Source organism: Furipterus horrens, unplaced genomic scaffold (genome assembly GCF_987537825.1).
Source record: "Furipterus horrens unplaced genomic scaffold, mFurHor1.1.pri manual_scaffold_4, whole genome shotgun sequence".
NCBI lineage: Eukaryota > Metazoa > Chordata > Mammalia > Chiroptera > Furipteridae > Furipterus > Furipterus horrens.
In genome coordinates, this window is record NW_028327174.1 from 22264659 (window position 1) to 22284912 (window position 20254).

General features: G+C 39.8%; 1 protein-coding gene across 1 annotated transcript in view; it reads right to left on the reverse strand.

Annotated features, from left to right (window-relative positions):
* Window positions 1–16638, reverse strand: part of LPCAT3 (lysophosphatidylcholine acyltransferase 3) — a 35975-nt gene extending 19337 nt beyond the window's left edge. The window contains exon 1 of the mRNA XM_090272792.1: window positions 16375–16638. Within this exon, the coding sequence (XP_090128918.1) occupies window positions 16375–16525 (151 nt within the window). The 5' untranslated portion in view covers window positions 16526–16638. The remainder of the gene's footprint in view (window positions 1–16374) is intronic.
* Window positions 16639–20254: the final 3616 nt, after the last annotated feature.

Below are 20254 nucleotides of genomic sequence, written 5' to 3' on the forward strand. Positions count from 1 at the left end.
TCAATTTTAGAAAGAAGTATATCTAGAAGTTGAAAATCTGGAAATTGATTCCCTTATTCATGCCCATGTAACCCCTGGAAAGTCTTTGTGTACCCCTAGGGTACATGGACCCCAATGTGAAGACCACTGACCTCAAGCTTCCATGTCTCAGAGGTTAGAAAGAAGGTGGTGTCACTGCAGAGACACAATGGCTGAAGGAGAAAGCCGGCTCTGGTGGTGGTGCTGCTCGTGACAGTTGAAGCCAGGAAGAAAGATAAGTTCGCATTGGGACAGACCACAAAAGAGCAGGCCAAGGCTGAGTCTTGGAAAAATGCCTGTAGTTAAGGAAGTGTAAGCAAAAGAAACTGAGATAAAACAAAAAAACAAAACAAAAACAAGAAGGTAAATCAGGATAGTATACCTGTGGGAAAGGAAGAAGACTATTTCACTAGAAAAGGAGTTTAAAAACATCAAATGTTACAGAAGCTAAGGAGGGCGAGGGAGAGGACAGCAACACTGAACTTGAAAATGAAGTCACCAGTAACCTGCAGTGGCAGAGCCTGCTGAGCACGGAGGGCAGCGCACGGGAGTGAGTGCACAAAGAGGAAACTGGCTGGACATGAAGGCTACTCGTTCAAGAAGTTTGGCCAGAGAGTGTGGCCACTGAGTGAAGTGAAAAATCTCTTTAAGACAGAGAAATTCTATCCATACATGTTTTATGGAAGGAAGCAGCGGAGTGGAAAAGGACAGTATCTGCACCACAGGAAGAAGGATTTCCCTGAGCGGGGAGAAAACCTGGCTCTCCCCGAGACTGGAGGGCAAGGCAAGGAGGCTGGTGTAGAAATAGGGAAGGCAGATGAGGAAGTTGACAGTAAGACCCTTAATTTCCTCAGTGAAATGGGTGAGGTGGGTCCTCCCTTGGGAAGGATGGCAGTGTGGGAGAAGCAGAATGAGATGGGGTTGGGGGGACTTGAGGGAACACACAACCCAACCTCAGAGAATTAATCAGCCAGAGATAATACTCTTTTTTTTTTTTACAAAAGTTATTGAAAACATAAGTGAGCAATTCCTCAGCTATGGAACATTCAATCTTTCTTCAGAAGTTGGTATTATATAGGAACATGGCAGAGAGCTCTGACTTTTGATTTAAAACATCACTATCAATTGACATGTATCAAGTATGAGCAGCTCAAACTGGGTCAGGTGAAGGAAGTTGCAAGAAAATATTTAAGTAATTTAACTGGTAAGTAACTTAATTATATTAAAACAAATTCTACAAAATGGAATGCAAAGTTGCCCTGCATTTTAAACACACAACACGAGACTTTAAGACTTTGTCTCTTCATAGCCACTTTATGCTAAATACCTTGGAGCTCCTGAGAGTATATATTTACTTAGTCTCCTACCGTGGACTTTAGGGAATTGTCTATGAGGAAACTTAAGAAGCTCTGCTTAAAATCCATATTTTTATCCTTTCTCCAGATTCAAAGGAAGATGTCCCCTCCCTTATTTTGAAACACCTCCTCCTTCCCTTTGGTCCCAGCCCTCTGAATTCTACCCATACCACTCATATTTGGGAACTTCTGTTATGCTCTTTCTTGCTAACTTCTTTATTCTTTTCTTCTCAGTAATAACAGTAACTATTATTATCACCAATACCAGAAACTAACCTTTATTGAACACTTGGTGTCATGCATTGAATTAAGTACTTTACACCCATTATCCTACTTAATCTTCATAACCACTATATGAGGTAAATAATAAATAATATTGTCTTTATGAATAAGCAAACAAATCAAAGTAGGTCTCTAACCTGTGCTGATGAGCTAGTAATTGATGAAGCTGGATTCTAACCCATGGTCTCACCTCTAAGTCCATGTCACAGCCACTTAGCACATTACCTCCTGAACCTTCAACACTGCACAGGCCTCCAGTGTTACGCTCGAGCCCTCCCCACCCACCCCTGTCCCTTTGCTGCTGCTTCCAGCCACTGTTCATTTTCACTTATTCCTTTTGCAGTTAGCCTCCTAGAATCTTGGTCTCTAACTCGTCACCTCTATTTCTTGTCTACCCATCTCTTTCTTAGCCTTCAGCAATGTGGCCCAGGTTACTTCCCTGAACCTCACCTTCACTTATGAGAAGATCTGGTTTAGATGGTCAATGGGCTCCTTAAAGTAGAGCAACTGAAACTCATCTGAAACTCAGAATTTATGCTTACATGAGGACACACAATTTCAAAAAGAGGCTGTGCCTGTCACTGTTCTTTGGGATTGTTTACTGATAAGATTAAAGCCACTATGGAATTTCTAGTTAAAAGAGTCTCATCTGGAGGTTGTGATTTTTTTAGACTATGGAATGTTACCATAGATAATGGGTATTTTGCTTTGGGCAGTATTAGAAGGCTACATTCAGAATCTATCTGCTTGTTTATCAAATTTCAGTTAAATTTTTCCAAGAATCACAGACTAGAATATAAAATGGGACTGCTTTTGAACATGGAATATTTGTAGTTTATTTTTATCAATATTTTCACATGATAATTTAACTTGATTATTTCTACTTTGAAGATCTGCCACTCAATTTTTTTCTCTTCTTTCACCAAACTGGAAATTCCTTGTGGTAAAGACCTATATAGAAAAAAGAAGACAAAGACCAATAGGCCTTGCTTGACATTGTCTATTTAAGTGAGAAGTAACTGATTAAGCACTTAACAGATAGAACTTAGTTACTGATTGCTGTCAGCTGGAGCTGACACTTGTAGATTATGGACATTTAGGTGGGGATGAAGCTCACCTTTGGAATTTGTTCAGAACTGGTCCTTTGTTTCTTTTTACCAGATTAAGCCTTGTTGATAGTATGGGCAAGATGCCAATATACCTTCCACATTCTGAATCTTCTCTAGCTAGAGTTGAGTCATATGCTGAATGGTTATTCATTGGATATACAGATTCTTAGAACTGAAGAAACCTTAGAAATCACTGACTCCAAACCCTTCATTAGAAAGATAAGAAACTAAGGCCCAAAGGGGATAACTGGCATTCCCAAGGTTAATAGAGCACGGCTTAAATTAGTCCACATCATTTGATTTCCACTCTGATATCCTTGCCTCATACCTTAGCACCTGGCAGTATCTGTGAGTGAATTAGTAATAACTAGCTATGTGCTTTTAAAACTACAGCTGTATTATTCTTTTGATTTCTCAATAGTCATCTGTACTCCAGCACCTGTGTATAGACATATGCACACCCATGTTTATGTTTGCTTATCTTTCTATCTAAAAGCATTTAAAGACTTCATTTTAATGTTAAGTATAGGTGCTCTCCCATACTTCCTTTGTTAATCTAATCCTTGGGGACACCATGTCCCTAACGTCATACTATGTAGTAAGAATATAGCAGTTCATTTCTGAAAGTTAACTCCAGCTGAGTATCTCAAACATTTTGGCAATTGTGGTATAAGATTCAGGGAAACTGAAACAAGTGATCAAAATGACCTGAGAATAAAAGAATAGAGGGGATATTTTCAAGGTAAACTAGTGAATGCTACTTGTGACAAAGAAAGGGTTGTTAGGAATGTTAAGAAATATTAGTTTTTAGTCCTTAACCCAACCAAACAACCTAAACCTAAACTGCCCCACAGTCCTACCAAAAGTAATTCTTTGCCCTGGCCAGGTAGCTCAGTTGGTTTAGTGTCATCCCAATACACCAAGGTTGCGGGCTTGATCCCTAGTCAGGGCACATACAAGAATCAAACAATAAATGCATAAATAAGTGGGATAACAAATTGATGTTTTACTCTCTCTCTCAAGTCAATCAGTAAAAAAAAAAAAAAAAAAAAAAATCCCTTGCTCCAGTTAAATGCCCTTAATAAGCAAGGCCCTCTCTTAAGCTTAGTGCTAGTGACCGATATATACACATATTGACTGGTAGAACCTGCTGCAAAAGCTGAAAAGTTAAGACACAACAAAAGACTTAATTTGATGTTTCCAATCGCCTTTATTGTCATGCCACAGGAATCAGACACTCATAGGCCTCACTAGCTTCTTAGCGTGGGAAAAATTAGTCATCCATCAGAGGCAAGCCTGGAGGAGTATTTCAAGTCTGATGAGATGGCAAAAGGGAAGTCAAGAATATTAACTTTATGTTTGAACACCTGGATTATAGTATTTTCTGTATTACTAGAGTTTGTTCAAATGGTCACAGTTACTTTGTTACCTTAGGTAAATTTTTTCCCTAAAAAAATTCTACAAAATTTATAGATTGAAAAAATATTAAAGCTAAAGGAGGCATGTCTTCATTTTAGTGGAACAGGGACAAGAGATGTCCAGACTGACTTTGAGGTGCTTTAAGACACTGAAATGCCTTTACTAGGCATAAAATAATACCCTTGTTGTCTATATTCAGTGCATTTTAATCATATTTTAATTCTTTTTAAGGTAGTAAACCACATGGTTGCAACTTTTAGCTAGATTATCTGATGGAGTAGAGGAGACCTCATTTTATTGCACTTCACAGGTTTTTTTTTTTTTAATAAACTGAAGGCAAGATCCTCCACCAGCAAAAAGATTACAACTTGCTTTATTGCAGTGGTCTGGAACTGAATCTGCAGTGTCTCCAAGGTACGCCTGTAGAACATCCCTGGACTCAGGTCAAGAGTAATCTAGTTTAGAAATTCACTTCTGGCCTTGGCCAGATAGCTCTGTTGGTTGGAGTGTCATCCTGTACACCAAAAGGTTGCAGCTTTGCTTCCTGGTCAGGGCACATACTTTGCAGGTTCAATCCCCAGTTGAGGCAACTGATCGATGTTTATTGCTCACACTGATGTTTTTCTGTTTCTCTCTTCCTCCACCACCCCTTTCTTTCTCTCTAAAATCAATAAACATCCTTGGGTGAGAATTAAAAAAAAAAAAAAACTTAAAAAAATAAAAAGAAATTCAGTTCTGTAGCTTGGGAAAATTACTTAGATGTTTTGTACCTCAATTTCTTCATCTGTGAAACGGAAAATGCCAGCCATCTCACATGCTGTTGCAATATTAAAAGAGAAAATATTTGTAAAAGTATCATACATGTACTTCTTTTAGGTCACTTTTAAAATATTTATTCTATGTATGGACAAATATTTTATATAAGCCCATCTATACCTGATTTCTTAACACGTTGTATGCAGGTGTTTAGTGCCTACACATTATGGTGAGAGTGGGTGATTTTTTTGAAATATGCGTGCAAATTTTGTGGTTACCTAAAATCACTATAAATTAAAAATGACTTTGAATTTTTTAATGAAACTTTGATTTTCTTACCTTAGAATGTATTCTTTATCATTATTATGAAAGATAAAGGCACTCTATGCATAGTTCGTGAAAAACGTAATGTTAACACATTGTTAAAATCTGAGTATTCTTTTACCTGGTTTTAAAATATAAAGCCCCAGGCTCAAGGGGTGGGAAATTTTGGCGCCTTTGCTCCCCTCAATCCGATTTAGCTAAATTAAGCCTATAGCAACTTTCAAAAATAAAGGTCTGTGAGTTGCACCCAGTACTCCCTGGAAGTTAATTTTCTAAGAAGCTACTAAAGCTTCAGTTTCAAGGCTCTTTATTTCCATAGACCCCTTTTAAGGCCACAGGAGCAGGGATGAGGGGTGGAGGTGGGAGAGAGCAACTTGTTCACACAGACTTATATTTTTGTAAAGCTTGTAAGGTATTTTTGTATTTTTTTTCTCCTTAAAGAAGGTCCCTGAGATTATATAAACTTCAGGTCCTACAAATCCTGATTATTTAAAAAAAAAAAAAAAAAAAAAAAATCAACCACCATAAGAAAACTTGGCATATGCCAGGAAATTCTGTTACTCTCAGAATTCCCACTGGAGAAATGGTTCTTTGGTTCTTTGGTCCTGTTGTGAATTGATCTGGCCTACTGTTGCCCAAGGGTTGCCCTAGGGTTGCCCTGTCATTGCCAGGTGGCTAATTGGCTGCTCTTTCTCCAACCCTCCCAAATACTTGTCCTGATAACTTCTTTCTTTAGAGTTGCCAAATCTAATCTTTGTACATACAAACAAGGTAGGTAAGACCTCTTTTTCTCAACTGGTATTTCAGCAAATAAAACAATAAACTCGTTCTTACTGAGTTAAGATTCTAAGAGAAGAGAAGATAACAGCATCACATCCTCTTATTGTCTGTTGGGTTCTCTCTTCCTCTCTACCTCTGTGATCATACATAGTTCCCCTTTCTTCTTTTTTTCAAGTGTACAATTCTATAGATTTTCATATATTCACAGTGCTGTGCAACTGTCCACACTATCTAATACCAAAGCATTTCCATTACCCTGATAGGAAACCCCATACCTCTTAGCAGTTCACTCCCAATTCAACCCTCCTCTCATCCCCTCTCAACCATCAATCTACTTTCTGGGTTTACTTATTCTGGGCACTTCATATTAATGGAATCACACACTATGTGGCCATTTGTGTCTGGCTTCTTTCACTTAGCATAATGTTTTCAGAGTTCATTCACGTTGTACTACGTATCAGCACTTCATTCCTTTTTATGGCTGAATAATATTCCATTGTATGAATATAACATTTTGTTTATTCATTCACCAGTTGGGGTACAATTGGGTTGTTCCCACTTTTTAGTTAATATAATAATGCTAGAAACATCTATGTACAAGTTTTTGTGGTGAGCATATGCTTTACATTCGTTTAAATATACTATGTGACCAGGAGTGGACTTGCTGGGTCATGCTATAAACTGTTTAATTTTGAGAAACTGCCAAACTGTTTCCACTGTGGCTGCACCATTTTATGTTCCCACCAGCAATGAATGAGGGTTCCAGTTTCTCCACACCCTTACTAATGCTTATTTATCTGCATCTTTCCATGGGCGTATGTCTTCAGAAAAATGTCTATTTATATCCTTCATCCATTTTAAAATTGGGCCATTTGTCTCTTAATTATTGACTTATGACAATTCTTGCTAGTCTGGACACTAGGCCCTTATCACAAAAATGATTATCAAATATATATTTTTTAATCTGGGGGTTATCGTTTCACTTTCTTGATAGTATCCTTTGATGCACAAAAGTTTTTAATTTCGATGAAGTCCAATTTATCCCTGACCATCCAAGCTGGAAACAATCTACTCCTTCCTGTATCAGTATCTCATTATTACTTTAAGATTTGGTAAGAATCTTAAAAAATATTTTTAAAAATTATATATTTTAGAATAAAATAAAAATATGAATACTTAAAAAAGCTTTATTTATTTTTAGAGAGAGGGGACGGAGGGAGGAAGGGAGGGAGATAAACATTAATGTGTGAAAGATACATTGATCTGTTGCTTCTTGCACACTCCCAACTGGGGATGTGGCCGGCAATCGAGACATGTGCCCTGACTGGGAATCGAACGGGTGACCTTTTGGTTCACAGGCCAGTGCTCAATCCACTGAGCCACACCAGCCAGGGCTGATGAGAAGATTAAATATAGAGTCATTTTTGCCCTGACTGGTGTGGCTCAGCTGGGTGTTATCCTATAAAGTGAAAGGTCATGGTCCGATTCCTGGTCAGGGCATGTGCCTGGGGTATGGGTTTGGTCCCTGGTTGGGATGCGTATTGGAGGCAATAGATTGATGTTTCTCTACCTCTCTTTCTTCCTCTCTTCCCCTCTCTCTATAAATAAGTAAAATCTGCCCTGGCCGGGTAGCTCAGTTGGTTAGAGCATAGTCCCATACACCAAGGGCATTGGTTCAACCCCCAGTCAGGGCACATACAAGAAGCAACCAATGAATGCATAAATAAGTGGAACAGCAAATCGATGTTTCTCAATAATAATAATAATAATAATACAGTAAAAAACGGTACAGAGTGCTCTGGCAGTGTTTAAAAAATAAAAATAAAAAATAAAACCTTAGAAAAGTGTGAAACAAGTGGTGTAGGTAATGATGATAGTTATGATAATAAAATGATAATGATGTAATGATGTTATAATGATATTAATAATATGATTCAGTAATAATAATATTTGAAGAATAACATAATATGTTAGCAAATGGAAAAAACTAAGCTGTAAAGAACCTGAGAGCATTTTGTTTATTCTAAAGATCACAAGGTACAATGACATTTCAAAAAGTTTAAGGTACTATTAAGACATCAAGTTTTATACAACAGATACTTGAAGAAATACAGTCATGTAGTACTTAATGACAGGGATACGTTCTGAAAAATACATTATTATGCAATTCCATCACCAGGTGAACATCACTTACACAAACCTAGATGGTATAGCTTATTGCTCCTAGGCTATAGCCCCGTTTGGCATGCATATGGCACAAAACACACGCTTAAATCAAGCACAAGAGAAAGTGATGCAATAAAGAGACAAGGTAAACACGGCAAACACAAGAGTATCAGGCTGCTGCCAGTGTTATACAACATGCTGTTTTATAGAAAACTTTTAAAAAAAGATTTTTTTATTTATTTTTAGAGAGAGGGGAAGGGAGGGAGAAAGAAAGGGAGAGAAACATCAATGTGTGGTTGCCTCTCATGTGGCCCCAACTGGGGACCTGGCCTGCAACCCAGGCATGTGCCCTGACTGGGAATCGAACTAGCGACCCTTTGGTTCACAGGCCGGTGCTCAATCCACTAAGCCACACCAGCCAGGGCTGAAAAACTTTTTTTTATAAGTAGAAAAAGTACACTCTAAAATAATAATAAAAGTATGGTAAATACACAAACCAGTAGCATAGTTGTGTGTTATCATTATCAAGTATTAGTACTGTCCCTGACTTTATGTGCTACACTTTTTTATGACTGGCAGTGCAGTAGGTTTGTTTATGTGAGTGGTGTTATGATGGCTACAACATCTTTAGGACTTTTTCAGCTCCACTATAATCTTACGGGACCATCACTGTTGTATATGTGGTCTGACTTGACCAGAATGTTGTTATGTGGTGTACGACTGTATACTAAACCAGTGATCCTCAAGCTTCAGGGTAATCAATATAACCCGGAGGGCTTGTTAAAACAGATCCCTGGGCCCCATCCTCAGAGTTTCTAATTCAGTAGGTCTGAGGTAGACCTGAGAATCTGAATTTCTAACAAGTTCCTAGGAGATGCTGATGCTGCTGGTCCCAAGACCACACTTTTGAGTCTCTTAGGAAAGGAAGATGAATACTTATTGAGGGAAGGGAGAGGACAATTATTTAAAACTACATTGGGTCAGACTTGGTCAATAGTTTACACAGTTTATCTCATTTAGTCTTCACAGCACCCCAACGAGCAATGAAATGCTTCCCTAACTTTTCCAGGGCAGAAGAGAATGAACATATCTGTAAAAAGAATGCAGTTCTTGAGCAACAAGAAATTTTTTTTGGTGACTATATCATCTTTTAAAAAATCATGTAAATTTTGCATTCTGTTTTGAAATATTGCCGCTTGTTATGAATTAAATATAATATAAAAATTATTTATCAAGATAAATTGCCTTACTCTTGACCTCAATTCTTTAGTAAGTTCAGCCTTTGGGAACATTAAGAAATGAACAGGTGAAGTTTAGTAATTACCTATGGTGAAACAGGTAGCACACATTTAATCCAGAATTTGCACCTAGGACTGCAGGTCTCTAAAGGCAATGCACATCCTAACACCTTACCCTGTCCCCCACTTCCCCACACCTGAGAGGTCTACTGAGTTTTTCCCTACTACTCCTTTATGGACCCTTTATTGTTCTAGCCAAAATGGACTACTTGCTGTTCCTCAGATGTATCTCACTTTTCCTGATCTTCACATATATGCTCATTATTCTCTGCAGCTGAAAAGCTCTCCTTTTTATCTCTACCTGATCAGAATCTTCCATACTCTTTAAGGTCTGGCTGAAATGCTATTTTCTTTTTAAGACCAAATCCCATGTTTAAAAGCTTGTGGGACTGAACACCTCCAGTGGGTTCCCATGGCTGCCCATACAGAGTTAATGTCAGTGGGTATGTAATTATTTTTGTTAAATTTGTTTGTGCATATATTCTCATGGGTCTTAATTTACACATGCCTCTGCAAATAACTGATTCTATTTGACATTAAAGCTAAAATGGCATTCAAAACATGAAATTTTGTGCAATTTAAGATACTGGAGTATATACAGGTAAGTAATTGGAAAAACATATTTAAAAAAAATCCCCAGCCCTGACTGGTATGGCTCAGTTGGTTGAGTGTCATCTCGCAAAGTGAAAGGTTGCTGGTTTGATTCCTGGTCAGGGCACATGCCTGGGTTACAGGTTTGGTTCCTATTGGGGTGAGTACTAGAGGTAACAGATGGAAGCTTCTCACATCGATGTTTCTCTCCCTCTTTCTCCCTCCTTTCCCTCTCTCTAAAAAAGTAAATAAATAAAAAAATCCCCAGACAGGAAAGTTTAGCTTATGATAAATTTGTAGCTATGGATTAGAACAAAGATAGTTGAGGCTGGTGTGGATCAGTGGATTTAGTACCAGCCTGTGAATCAAAAGGTCGTTGGTTCGATTCTCAGTCAGGGCACATGCCTGGGTTGTGGGCCAGGCCCCCACTTGGGGGCATGCAAGAGGCAACCAGTCGATGTTTCTCTCCCTCTCATTCTCCCTCCCTTCTCCTTTCTCTGAAAATAAATAAAATCTTAAAACAAAACAAAAAGAATAAAGATAGTCTAAAAATGTAGAATGTATCTAGACTTCTAGAATTGGAAGAGGACTTGAAAGTCATTTAGGATCACCTCCTTATTATATAGTAGAATTCTTGGACCTTGCTTTGTATTATGGTCAGAAGTCCCACTTGTTCAGTTTATGCTGTGTAATTTCCATCTAGCTTAGTTTTGGTCTTTTTGTATTGTCATTGCAATGCTACCTGAAGAAAGCTTTTTGCATTGAAAAACAGATTTAGTTCTGAAGGGCCAGACCTGACTTTGGTTCAAAGAGAACTAAATTGCAGAACCTCCTTTGATTTTAAAGGTTGCTAACCACAGTGATGCTAATTCTGAACCTCTGATGAATGAATCCTTACCCCCAAGTACACTTTTGATCAGTCTAACAGCCAAGCCACAGTCCTGGCCCAAGCTAGAGAACACTCATACTAAGCAGGGTGGCCATCTGCTCTATTTGGCCACCTCCAGCTTTGGAAGCTGAGAGGTATCTCATATGCTGATTACATCTTGGTTTAACCACACAGAGTGAAAAGAGAAAAGGATATCAAGGACATTTATCTTTTCCACCTCCATATGCTCCCAATTTGCAGTAGGTAAAAAGCAGGACTCTACAGAGTTAGGTAGAAATGGATGTGACCTTAGGCAAGAGAAAGAACAGTACCGTAATTATCTTATGGGTAATTGTTAGGTTTAGATGGGGTACTGCCGAACACTTCTAACAATGTCTGGTATGTAGCAAATCCTTAATGTCTTCTATTGTTATCAATGAGGGATAGCAACATACCCCATCAACATGAACTAGGTTCTATTCTATCCTATAAACTTTTCCATGGCATTTCATTCCCCTCCTGATTCAATTATGGTACCATATGGACCCCTAAAAGTGTATCTTTAGCCCGACTTCTGTCCTGAGCTTAGTTTAGTGGCTTCACAATTCTCAAGACACCTAGAGGTGCCTTGGAACCTAAAGCAAATCCAAAACTAGATCATTATCTGGCACGGAAAAATATCTAATTTTCCTATTGACCTCTGTGCATTTGTGAAAGATACTGTCATCTTTCCAACTACCCAGGCAGATGGACAGAGTTTTGATTAAAAAAAAAAAAAAGATTTTATTTACTTATTTTTACAAAGAGGGAAAGGAAGGGAGAGAAACATCAGTGTGTGGTTGCCTCTTGCGTGCCTCCAATTGGAGACTTGGCCCACAACCCAGGCATGTGCACTGACTGGGAATTGAACTGGCGACCCTTTGGTTCACAGGCTGATACTCAATCCACTGAGCCATGCCAGCCAGGGCTTTGTTTTTAAACTACTTCTTCATCCTCCATTTAATCAGTTGCCAAGTCACTCATTCTCCTATTGACTTTTTCAACAAATAATATGCCTCTTCTATAAGGCAGGTACTGTGTTAAACTTTGGGTACACTGTGGTAAACAAAACTTACATGGTTTCTGTCCTCATCTACAAATATATAATTACAAATTAGAATGTATACTTGTAAGGAAATTTGTTAGTATGAGGAAGTACAAGGAGGAACATATGTTAAAAAGAGAGCCACAGGAAAGAACTTTCTGAGGAAGTGACAATCTGAACCGAGCCCCAAAAGACAAAAAGGAGTCTGTCAGGTAAGCAACAAGAGCATTCTAGGCAGTGGGATGAGCAGGTACAATGGTTCTGGGGTAGGAAAGGGCTTAATGTCTTTTCTGAGGAACTGAGAAAAGGCCACAAGGCTAAAAGGTTGTGAATTTGCTTGAGATGAGGCTTTGGGCAGCAGGCAGGGGCTTACCAGCCACGTGTAAAAGCCCCTGAGCAGGAGAGGCACAGCACTGGACCACTGGCTGCTTTTGGAGAATAGACTAGTGGATAAGAACAGAATTAGAGACCATTCAGGAGGCTACGTGGGTGGTTCTGGTGACAGATGGTCAGTGGCTGTGGTGATGGAGAAAAGTGGATGTATCTGAGACACAATTTGGAGGTAATATTGATTGGACTTAGTGACTAGGATGTGGGGAGATGACAAGGCTGATTCTTGGGTTTCTGGCATGAGCAGCTGTGTAGGTGGAATTGTTTACAGAATCTACCTTTCAGAAAATTCTGTATTCCAAAAATATCTCACATGAGATCCCTCCTTTCCCCTCTTAGTGCAACCACATTGCATCTAAGTCATTTTCACTATTTGGATTATGTTCCCTCTTATTAGATTTCCTACCTCTTGTCTATGTCCACTTCAAATTACCCTTAATTATATTATCTTCCTAATACAGCTTTGGTCACATTATTCCCCTTTCAAATATTTCCAATGGCTCCCTATCACGCACTTAATTAAGTACAAACACATTACCTTGGCCTTCAAGGCTCCATAACCTACCTTCCCAGTCTTATTTTCCCTCACTTCTCTACTCAAGTATGTATTGCTTTAGTCAAACTAGACTACTTACTGCTCTTTGGAAGTGTCACCACACATTATTACCTCAGTGCTTTTGCTCATGCTATTCCTTCTGTCTTATCATTTCAATCTGCTGAAACCTTATTCAACTTTCAAAGTTCATTTAAGGCCCAATTTTTAAATCTCATAAAGCTTAGTAATTCTCTTATGGCCCTTAGATATCTGCCTTTTATTGTGGTTCTTAGAGTACTTATCTCATGCCCATTCTCTACCCCCAATAGACCCGAACAGAATACCTTTGAGGGCGTAGCTCTATTACTCATGCTGCATCACTGCCCTTGCCCTTGCAGGGTCAAATATAGGACTTGACTCACTGTAGGTACATTTTATTGAATTTATTTGGAACAATTCATGTTATTATGCTAAGGAGTGATGAGACCCAAGCTGTTGAAGAGGAGATGTTTTCCAGTATCATTTGCCAGCATCAGGGCTCATAGCAAAATTCATCTTCCACCAAACTCCCTGCAATCATAGATAAGATGTATACACACCCCTTTAATAGAGTCTTGTGGCTATTTGCAATATTCCAGTGCAGCAGTCTTACTCTTTTCCTGAAATACTGAATATGAAAAATTACAGACTCTTACTCGGATTTTTCAAGCTACTTGGTGTAACTCATTAGTGGGTCATGAAATCAATTAGTGGGTCATAAACAATACTAAAAATAAGATAGAAAATAGCTAAACACGCTCCCTACAGTAAAGGTAAGTAGTATTTCCCAAAACTTTTGTTTAAAATACATGTCTACACATATATATGTACTGGGTCATAATGTAAAACATATTTCTTACCATAAGTCCCATTTAAAAAGTTATGAAAGCTAGTGCTTTAATGCTCTCCAGCCCACCCCAAGATCAGCACACAGAATTCAAGCAGGGAAAGTAAGATGCTAAGGACACAATAATGAGACTATCTATTATAATTCAAAATTATTCACACCTTGAAATGTGAATGTCTGATACACCGAACTCCTCCCTTGGGGTATCTGCGTTTAGGTACTTTTAACCCAAATTAATATTGAAATAGTAGAAAGTGAGCCAGAAATAATTTTGGACTACAGGTCTTCTAGGTACCCATAGCAAAGATTTCCTTCAGTATCCCAGTTCCCAAAGAGAGGGTTCAGGAACCAGGAACCCCACTGCTGAAAGGTACTGGTTTCTAGGTTATAATACACAGAAATTATAATATGAAACAGATTTACAACCAGAATACACTCTGTCTTCCATGCACCACAGGTGAAGCTTATCAATTTATGTTTGCATGTATGTACTTAACTATTCCTAAAAAATACAATCCTCCATATCCATGTGGAAAAGCAATGCCTGATATGAGGCAACATGAAGCCCCAAGTTGATCTAAAAATGAGAAATACTATGAATTACTTAAGGCAGTGGCATATGTGAGATACGAAGGGGAAATACGGGAAATGGTAGAATGGGCAAGGGGGCTCGGGAGGGTAGGATATAGAGAAAACAATTTCCTAGTGAGTTGCATGCCCATGACAGTACACAGCAGTTGCCCATCAGTACTGCACAGGTAGTATTTTATTGGCAGCACAAAAAGGTTGAATTCCAAGTCCTAATTCCAGCCCTGACTCCATTTAACAAGCTACCCTTTATAATTGGTCGCTACTGTGTTACATTTTCAATTTATAGTTGAGATATCAACAGAGAGCTTCCTAACTAATGTAAATACTTCTAATTGTCAATCCCAATCCCAACAAATAAGTGGGTCAGAAACAAGGTTAAAGGAGTGGGAAGTTAAAAGTTAGTGTGGTATAAAGAACCCTAGATGGGGGTACTGATAAATTTGGGTAAGATCTGGGTGGTACTGAGGAAGTAACACAACCTAAGGTCCCTTTCACTTCTAAAACTTTACAATTCTACAAGGGAGGGAAAAGGCAACCTTTACTTGGAAGAAAGGAAGATCATCTTAGTTTGATAAGTATAGGCAAATGACAATGATATTAGCAAAGGTTGTTTAGATATGAATTAATGCCTCTCCCATTATCTAGATCCAGTTAACACTCTTAGGTGATATTATATGTCAATATCTCTACTGACAATTGGATAAATTCCAAACTTCTTTTGGGTATTTGAGACGTTCCACAACTGCCCAACTTTATCTCAAAACTTCACACTGTTCAGTTCTCTCACCCTCTGCTCTTATCCCACCCCCACTCTCCTAGCTAAAGTCCCATAGCATTCATAAAATCTTCCAACTACTCACATAGTTATATATCGAATCTTGACCTTTGAATTCCTACAGCACTTTACAGCAATCCTATCAGGTAGGCATTATTGTTTTCATGCCATATTTAAGAAAACTGGGGTCAGAGAGGTTAAGTAGCCCGTCCAGGGTCTCAGTTTCTAAGCAGCATGCTGCTTCCACATATTAAAAAACAAAACAAACAAAAAACAAACAACAAAAAAATACATGTAGGAAGGAGGCAGTAAAAAAGCCTATAAATCATTTATAACAGTTTGTTATGACATAAATTCACATACACTATATCCTTTGAACCATACAGATAATGAACGCTTGGGGTAGCATGGACAGTTTATAAGGCGGTTGTCAGTCCTGTTTCCCAAGCCCCGTCTTAAAACGATTTCCAGTGTAAATGACAGGTGAGTGGTTAAGAAAGAAAAAAATAAAAAAATAAAGCCACATGGTATAAGAATAAAACATTAGAAATGGGACAGAAAAGAGATGAAAGTGTAATATAAGCTGACAATGCACAAAACAGAGACTCAGTATGGGGCTGCGGAGGCCCTCAGGGCTAAAAGACTTAAGTTAGGGGCCCTATGCTACCAATAAGAAGCCTGTGAGGGATGATACAGGGGGACAAAAGTAGGTTTACAGTTAGTCGTATGGAAAATAATAGAATAATTAATAAATAATAAACTCTGTGTTTCGCATACTCATTACTTTTGCCCACCCCTGTATTAATAACAGACAGCAGTGCACATGGCCAAAGAGTAGAATTCAAGAGAGACAAATGAGGATAGCTCATGGGGACACGGGGTAGATTATGGTAAGTTGAGAGGGTGGTGGCGCCAAATAAGGGTACAGCACGGGTCGAAGAGAAGATGAAAAGGTTAAGAGGTTCAGAGGGCACAGCACCCCCAGACTCGAGACAAGACTTATCTTTCAATAGCTAGATGGTGTGTTTTAGGATTCACATCCACACCCCACAAAACCCTCCTGGCTGGCTCTGGGACGAGGGGGAGGTCACGTCCCCATTCCCCGCGGACTCCGCGAGAGGGCGGAAGGAGGCACGAGGGTCCTTACCCAGGAAGATGGAGATGATGAGCCTCAGCGCCTGTTCTGACGCGCCCAGGGACGTCGCCAACTTGTTAAGGCTCAGATCCTCGAAACCCCACCGCAGCACCCTTGCCAGCTCTGCCACCGTTCCCACGTCCCCCTCTGCAGCAGACGCCATCTTAGCTCCGGGTGCCCCCCAGGGATCCCCTCAGTTCCTTGCGCCCCAAATGTGGGCACAGCGCTATACCTACACCCCGAATTCCGGCCCGGAGCCCGCCCACGGCGTGCGCATTGGCTGCAGACCCGCCCAGTGGCTCAAGGAGCTCCCAATTATTGGTCGGTCCTATTAAGGGGCGGGGCCTAACGCAACAAGGTAGGCAGAGGGCGGGGCGGAACGTTTGTAATGCAAAGGTGACTCTGGCCGGGAATAAATGAGGGGCTGCCAGGGAGGGCGGAGCTTGGAATCGGGAACTAGAGTTGTGATTGGAAAAGTCTAAAGCCTTGGGCAAGGTGATTGTACAACTGGGTTCTAATTGTTTAGGGGAGGAGTCGGTGAGGGCAAATGTCCGGCTGGCTCGTGCGCTGCCTTCCCATTGGCTGAGAAGGAGCAGGCGAGAGTCGGGGCGGGGGGGGGAGTGTCCTTCCCCCGACAGCGAGGTTACCCTCGGTCGCCCGCGCGCCTGGGTTACTGGGACAAGTAACGGAGAGGGCGGGAAATCCTGCTGTGGCTTCGCGAGCGCCTCCTAACGGTATGTGCGGGCCGTTCTTAAACCGTTAGACCAGCCGCCTGCACTCCCAAAGCTGCTCAGGAGAGCTTAGCGCCCCAGAACACTATTTGCTTGCTGCTTTTATTTCATCCACTCCCTTTCATGTAATTTTCTATATTAGAACGCTATCTTCTGCCCAGAGGCGATGAAGTTAAGATAGGTCGATTTAATCGTAATCATTTTCATTAAAAATTAAACTACTTTTGTGACTATACAGGTTTATGATAAAAGTTCAAACAGTAGAGTAATTTATAAAACAAAACAGAAGTCCTTTCCCGTCCTGATTCTCATCCTTATTTCCTACAGGTAAGCACTGTTCAGAGTACACTAACAAGGGCTGGCAAGGATGTGGAGAAAGGGGAACCTTGGTGCACTGTTGGTGAGAATGCGGACTGGTGCAGTCACTGTGGAAAGCAGGACGGAGTTACCTCAAAAAATTAAAAATGAAATCGCCTTACGACCCAGCTATTTCACTCTGGGAATATATCTGAAGAAACCCGAACAACCAATTCAAAAGAATACATTCATCCCTATGTTCATTGTAGCATTATTTACAATAGCCAAGATTTGGAAAGAGCCCAAGTGTACGTCAGTAGATGAATAGATAAAAAGGCTGTGGTACATTTACAGAATGGAATACTACTGGGCCATAAAAATGAAAATCTTAGCCTTCGTGATAGCATGGATGGACCTGCAGAGCATTATGCTAAGTGAAATAGGCCAGTCAGAGAAAGACAAGTATCATATGATTTCACTCATATGTGGAAGCTAATGAACAAAATAAACAAAATAGAAACAGATTCATAGATAAGAGAACAGACTGACAGCTGTCAGAGGAAAAGAGATTGCAGGACTGGGTGAAAAAGGTGAAGGAATTAAGAGAAAACAAAAACAAAAACAAAACAACTCATAGACACAGACGAGAGTATGGTGATTAACAGAAGGAAAGGGAGTGGAGTCGGTGGGGGTAGAAGAGGGTAAAGGAGGGGTAGATGGTGATGGAAGGAGCCTTGGCTTGGGGTGGTGAACACACAATACATTGTACAGATGTTGTGTTATAGAATCGTACACTGAACCCTGCATAATTGTATTAGCCAATGTCACCCCAAAGTAAATTCAATAAAAAAGAAAAAAAAGTTATACTATTTATCCCTAAAAGGAATAAGCAGAAAGACAGGAGGAAGTGTTTTCTTCTCTTTATATTACTTTCCTCATTTTACATTACTGTGCAATTTTAGCCTTTAATGGGCTTCCGTGTAATACCAGGAGGTTCATTCCAGGAGATGTTACAGCCCCCACAGTACAGTGAGGAAGTTGCCATGGAGCTGGAGATCTTGTGTAAGAGGGTAGAGGGGAAGAGTCGGAGAAACGTTAATGGGACCCCATTTGTATTCACAGCTTGGGGAAATATGGGTTATATTGGGGGGTTTGGCAGAGATTACTAGCTGCTCACCAAATCCTAATTTCCACTTTTCTGGGAACATAACCTGCAGTTAGGTGTGACCTTGTGGTTGAGTTCTAGCCAATGGAATATAAGTAGAAGTTACATGTACCACACCAAGGCCTGGCTGTAGAAACCTCCCACCACATGACACCTCCCACCATGTTCTTTTCTCATGGTGGCTGAACTATTTTGGACTGTTTATGTGGGTAAACTTCCATTGTGTTTGAACCAAAATATTTTAAAATTTTGTTATTCTATTAGTCTACCAAATTAACACAGGTGTTCAGCAAAGACTTTTACATGCCCTGCTACTGTATATACAGCCAGTCCTTCATATCTGTGGGTTCCACATATGTGAATCAAAACTATTTAAAAAAATTCCAGAAAGGTGATCCTTAAACAATACAGGACAACAACTATTTACGTAGCATTTACTTTGTATTAGGTATTACAAGTAATCTAGAGATGATTTAACATATACAGGAGGAGGTGAGTAGGTTATGTGCAAATACTATGCCATTTTATACAAGGGACTTGAGCACCAATGGAATGGATTTTGTTATCTGCAAGATGTCCTGGAATCAATTCCCTGCAGTTACCGAGGGACCCCTGTACCTGCAAGATGGATGTTTGGGAATGGAAATGGAGGCTCAGAGGTCATTGCAACCTTGAGGATACTAGTTCACTAGAAGAAGCTAAAGTAGAAGACATGGCCTGCACTGATGAAGGGAGCATGGCAGGATTTTCAAAGAAAAAGACAGTATGAATGCAGTGAATAGAGCTGTAGGAATGGAAGCAGGAAATGAGACGTCCTATAAAGTGATCTTAAAGTGCTCTGAGACAATAAATTTCAAAAACATCACAGCTCTTCCTAGAGAGTTGTGAAGAGTGTGAGGTGGTGCAAAGTGTGTGTTTGAGCTCAAGACCAGAGTCTCACATCTGAGTGTTTCACTGGAGAGACAGGCTATATATTGGGTTGGGTCGTGGGGAAGCCTGCTCAGCTTCCTATGGAAATCATGAAGCAGTGGACATTTTCTGAGGATGAGTGGATCTGGCTTAGAGACGCTGGCAGAACTCATGAGTTATTTTCTCCAGGAAATCTCCCTGGTCTCTCCCCACACCCAAACCTGGGATAAAAATCCTTTTTTGTGCAATCCTGTATCATCCCATTTTTACTGCTATTTCAGTTACCTGTTGCTGAATAATGAAATCACTCCAAAACTTACAGACTTAAAACAGCAATACTCATTTTTTTTCCTTTATTATTCATGTCTTGCTCAGCTTTGCCTTTCTCCCTCGTGGGTGTGAACTGTCTACAGAAAGCGTATGTTCTCTTTTTGGGCAGGTCTCTCCTTGCCTAGTGTTGCCTTTATCTAGAAAGATAATTCTGTTTAATTCTGGGGTTTGGCTAACTACTATTTGGCTTTTACACAAGGCTACTTCCTCTATTTTGGCCTTCATTGCTATTAAAAAGAATATTTTGACCTCTATTTGCTGCTTTTGTTTCATTTCTCAACTTAGAATTTGGAACAGAAAGAGGAATGCTGTTATTCAGCCCCCTCAGGGACCCTAACATTATGAATATGACTCTGTGGAACACTAGTGATTATTTACTAAAATGTCCAGTCATACCATGTGTATGTGTGTTAGTTACATTTAATATTAACACTTAAGATTCTGGTTTCTGCTCTCTGTA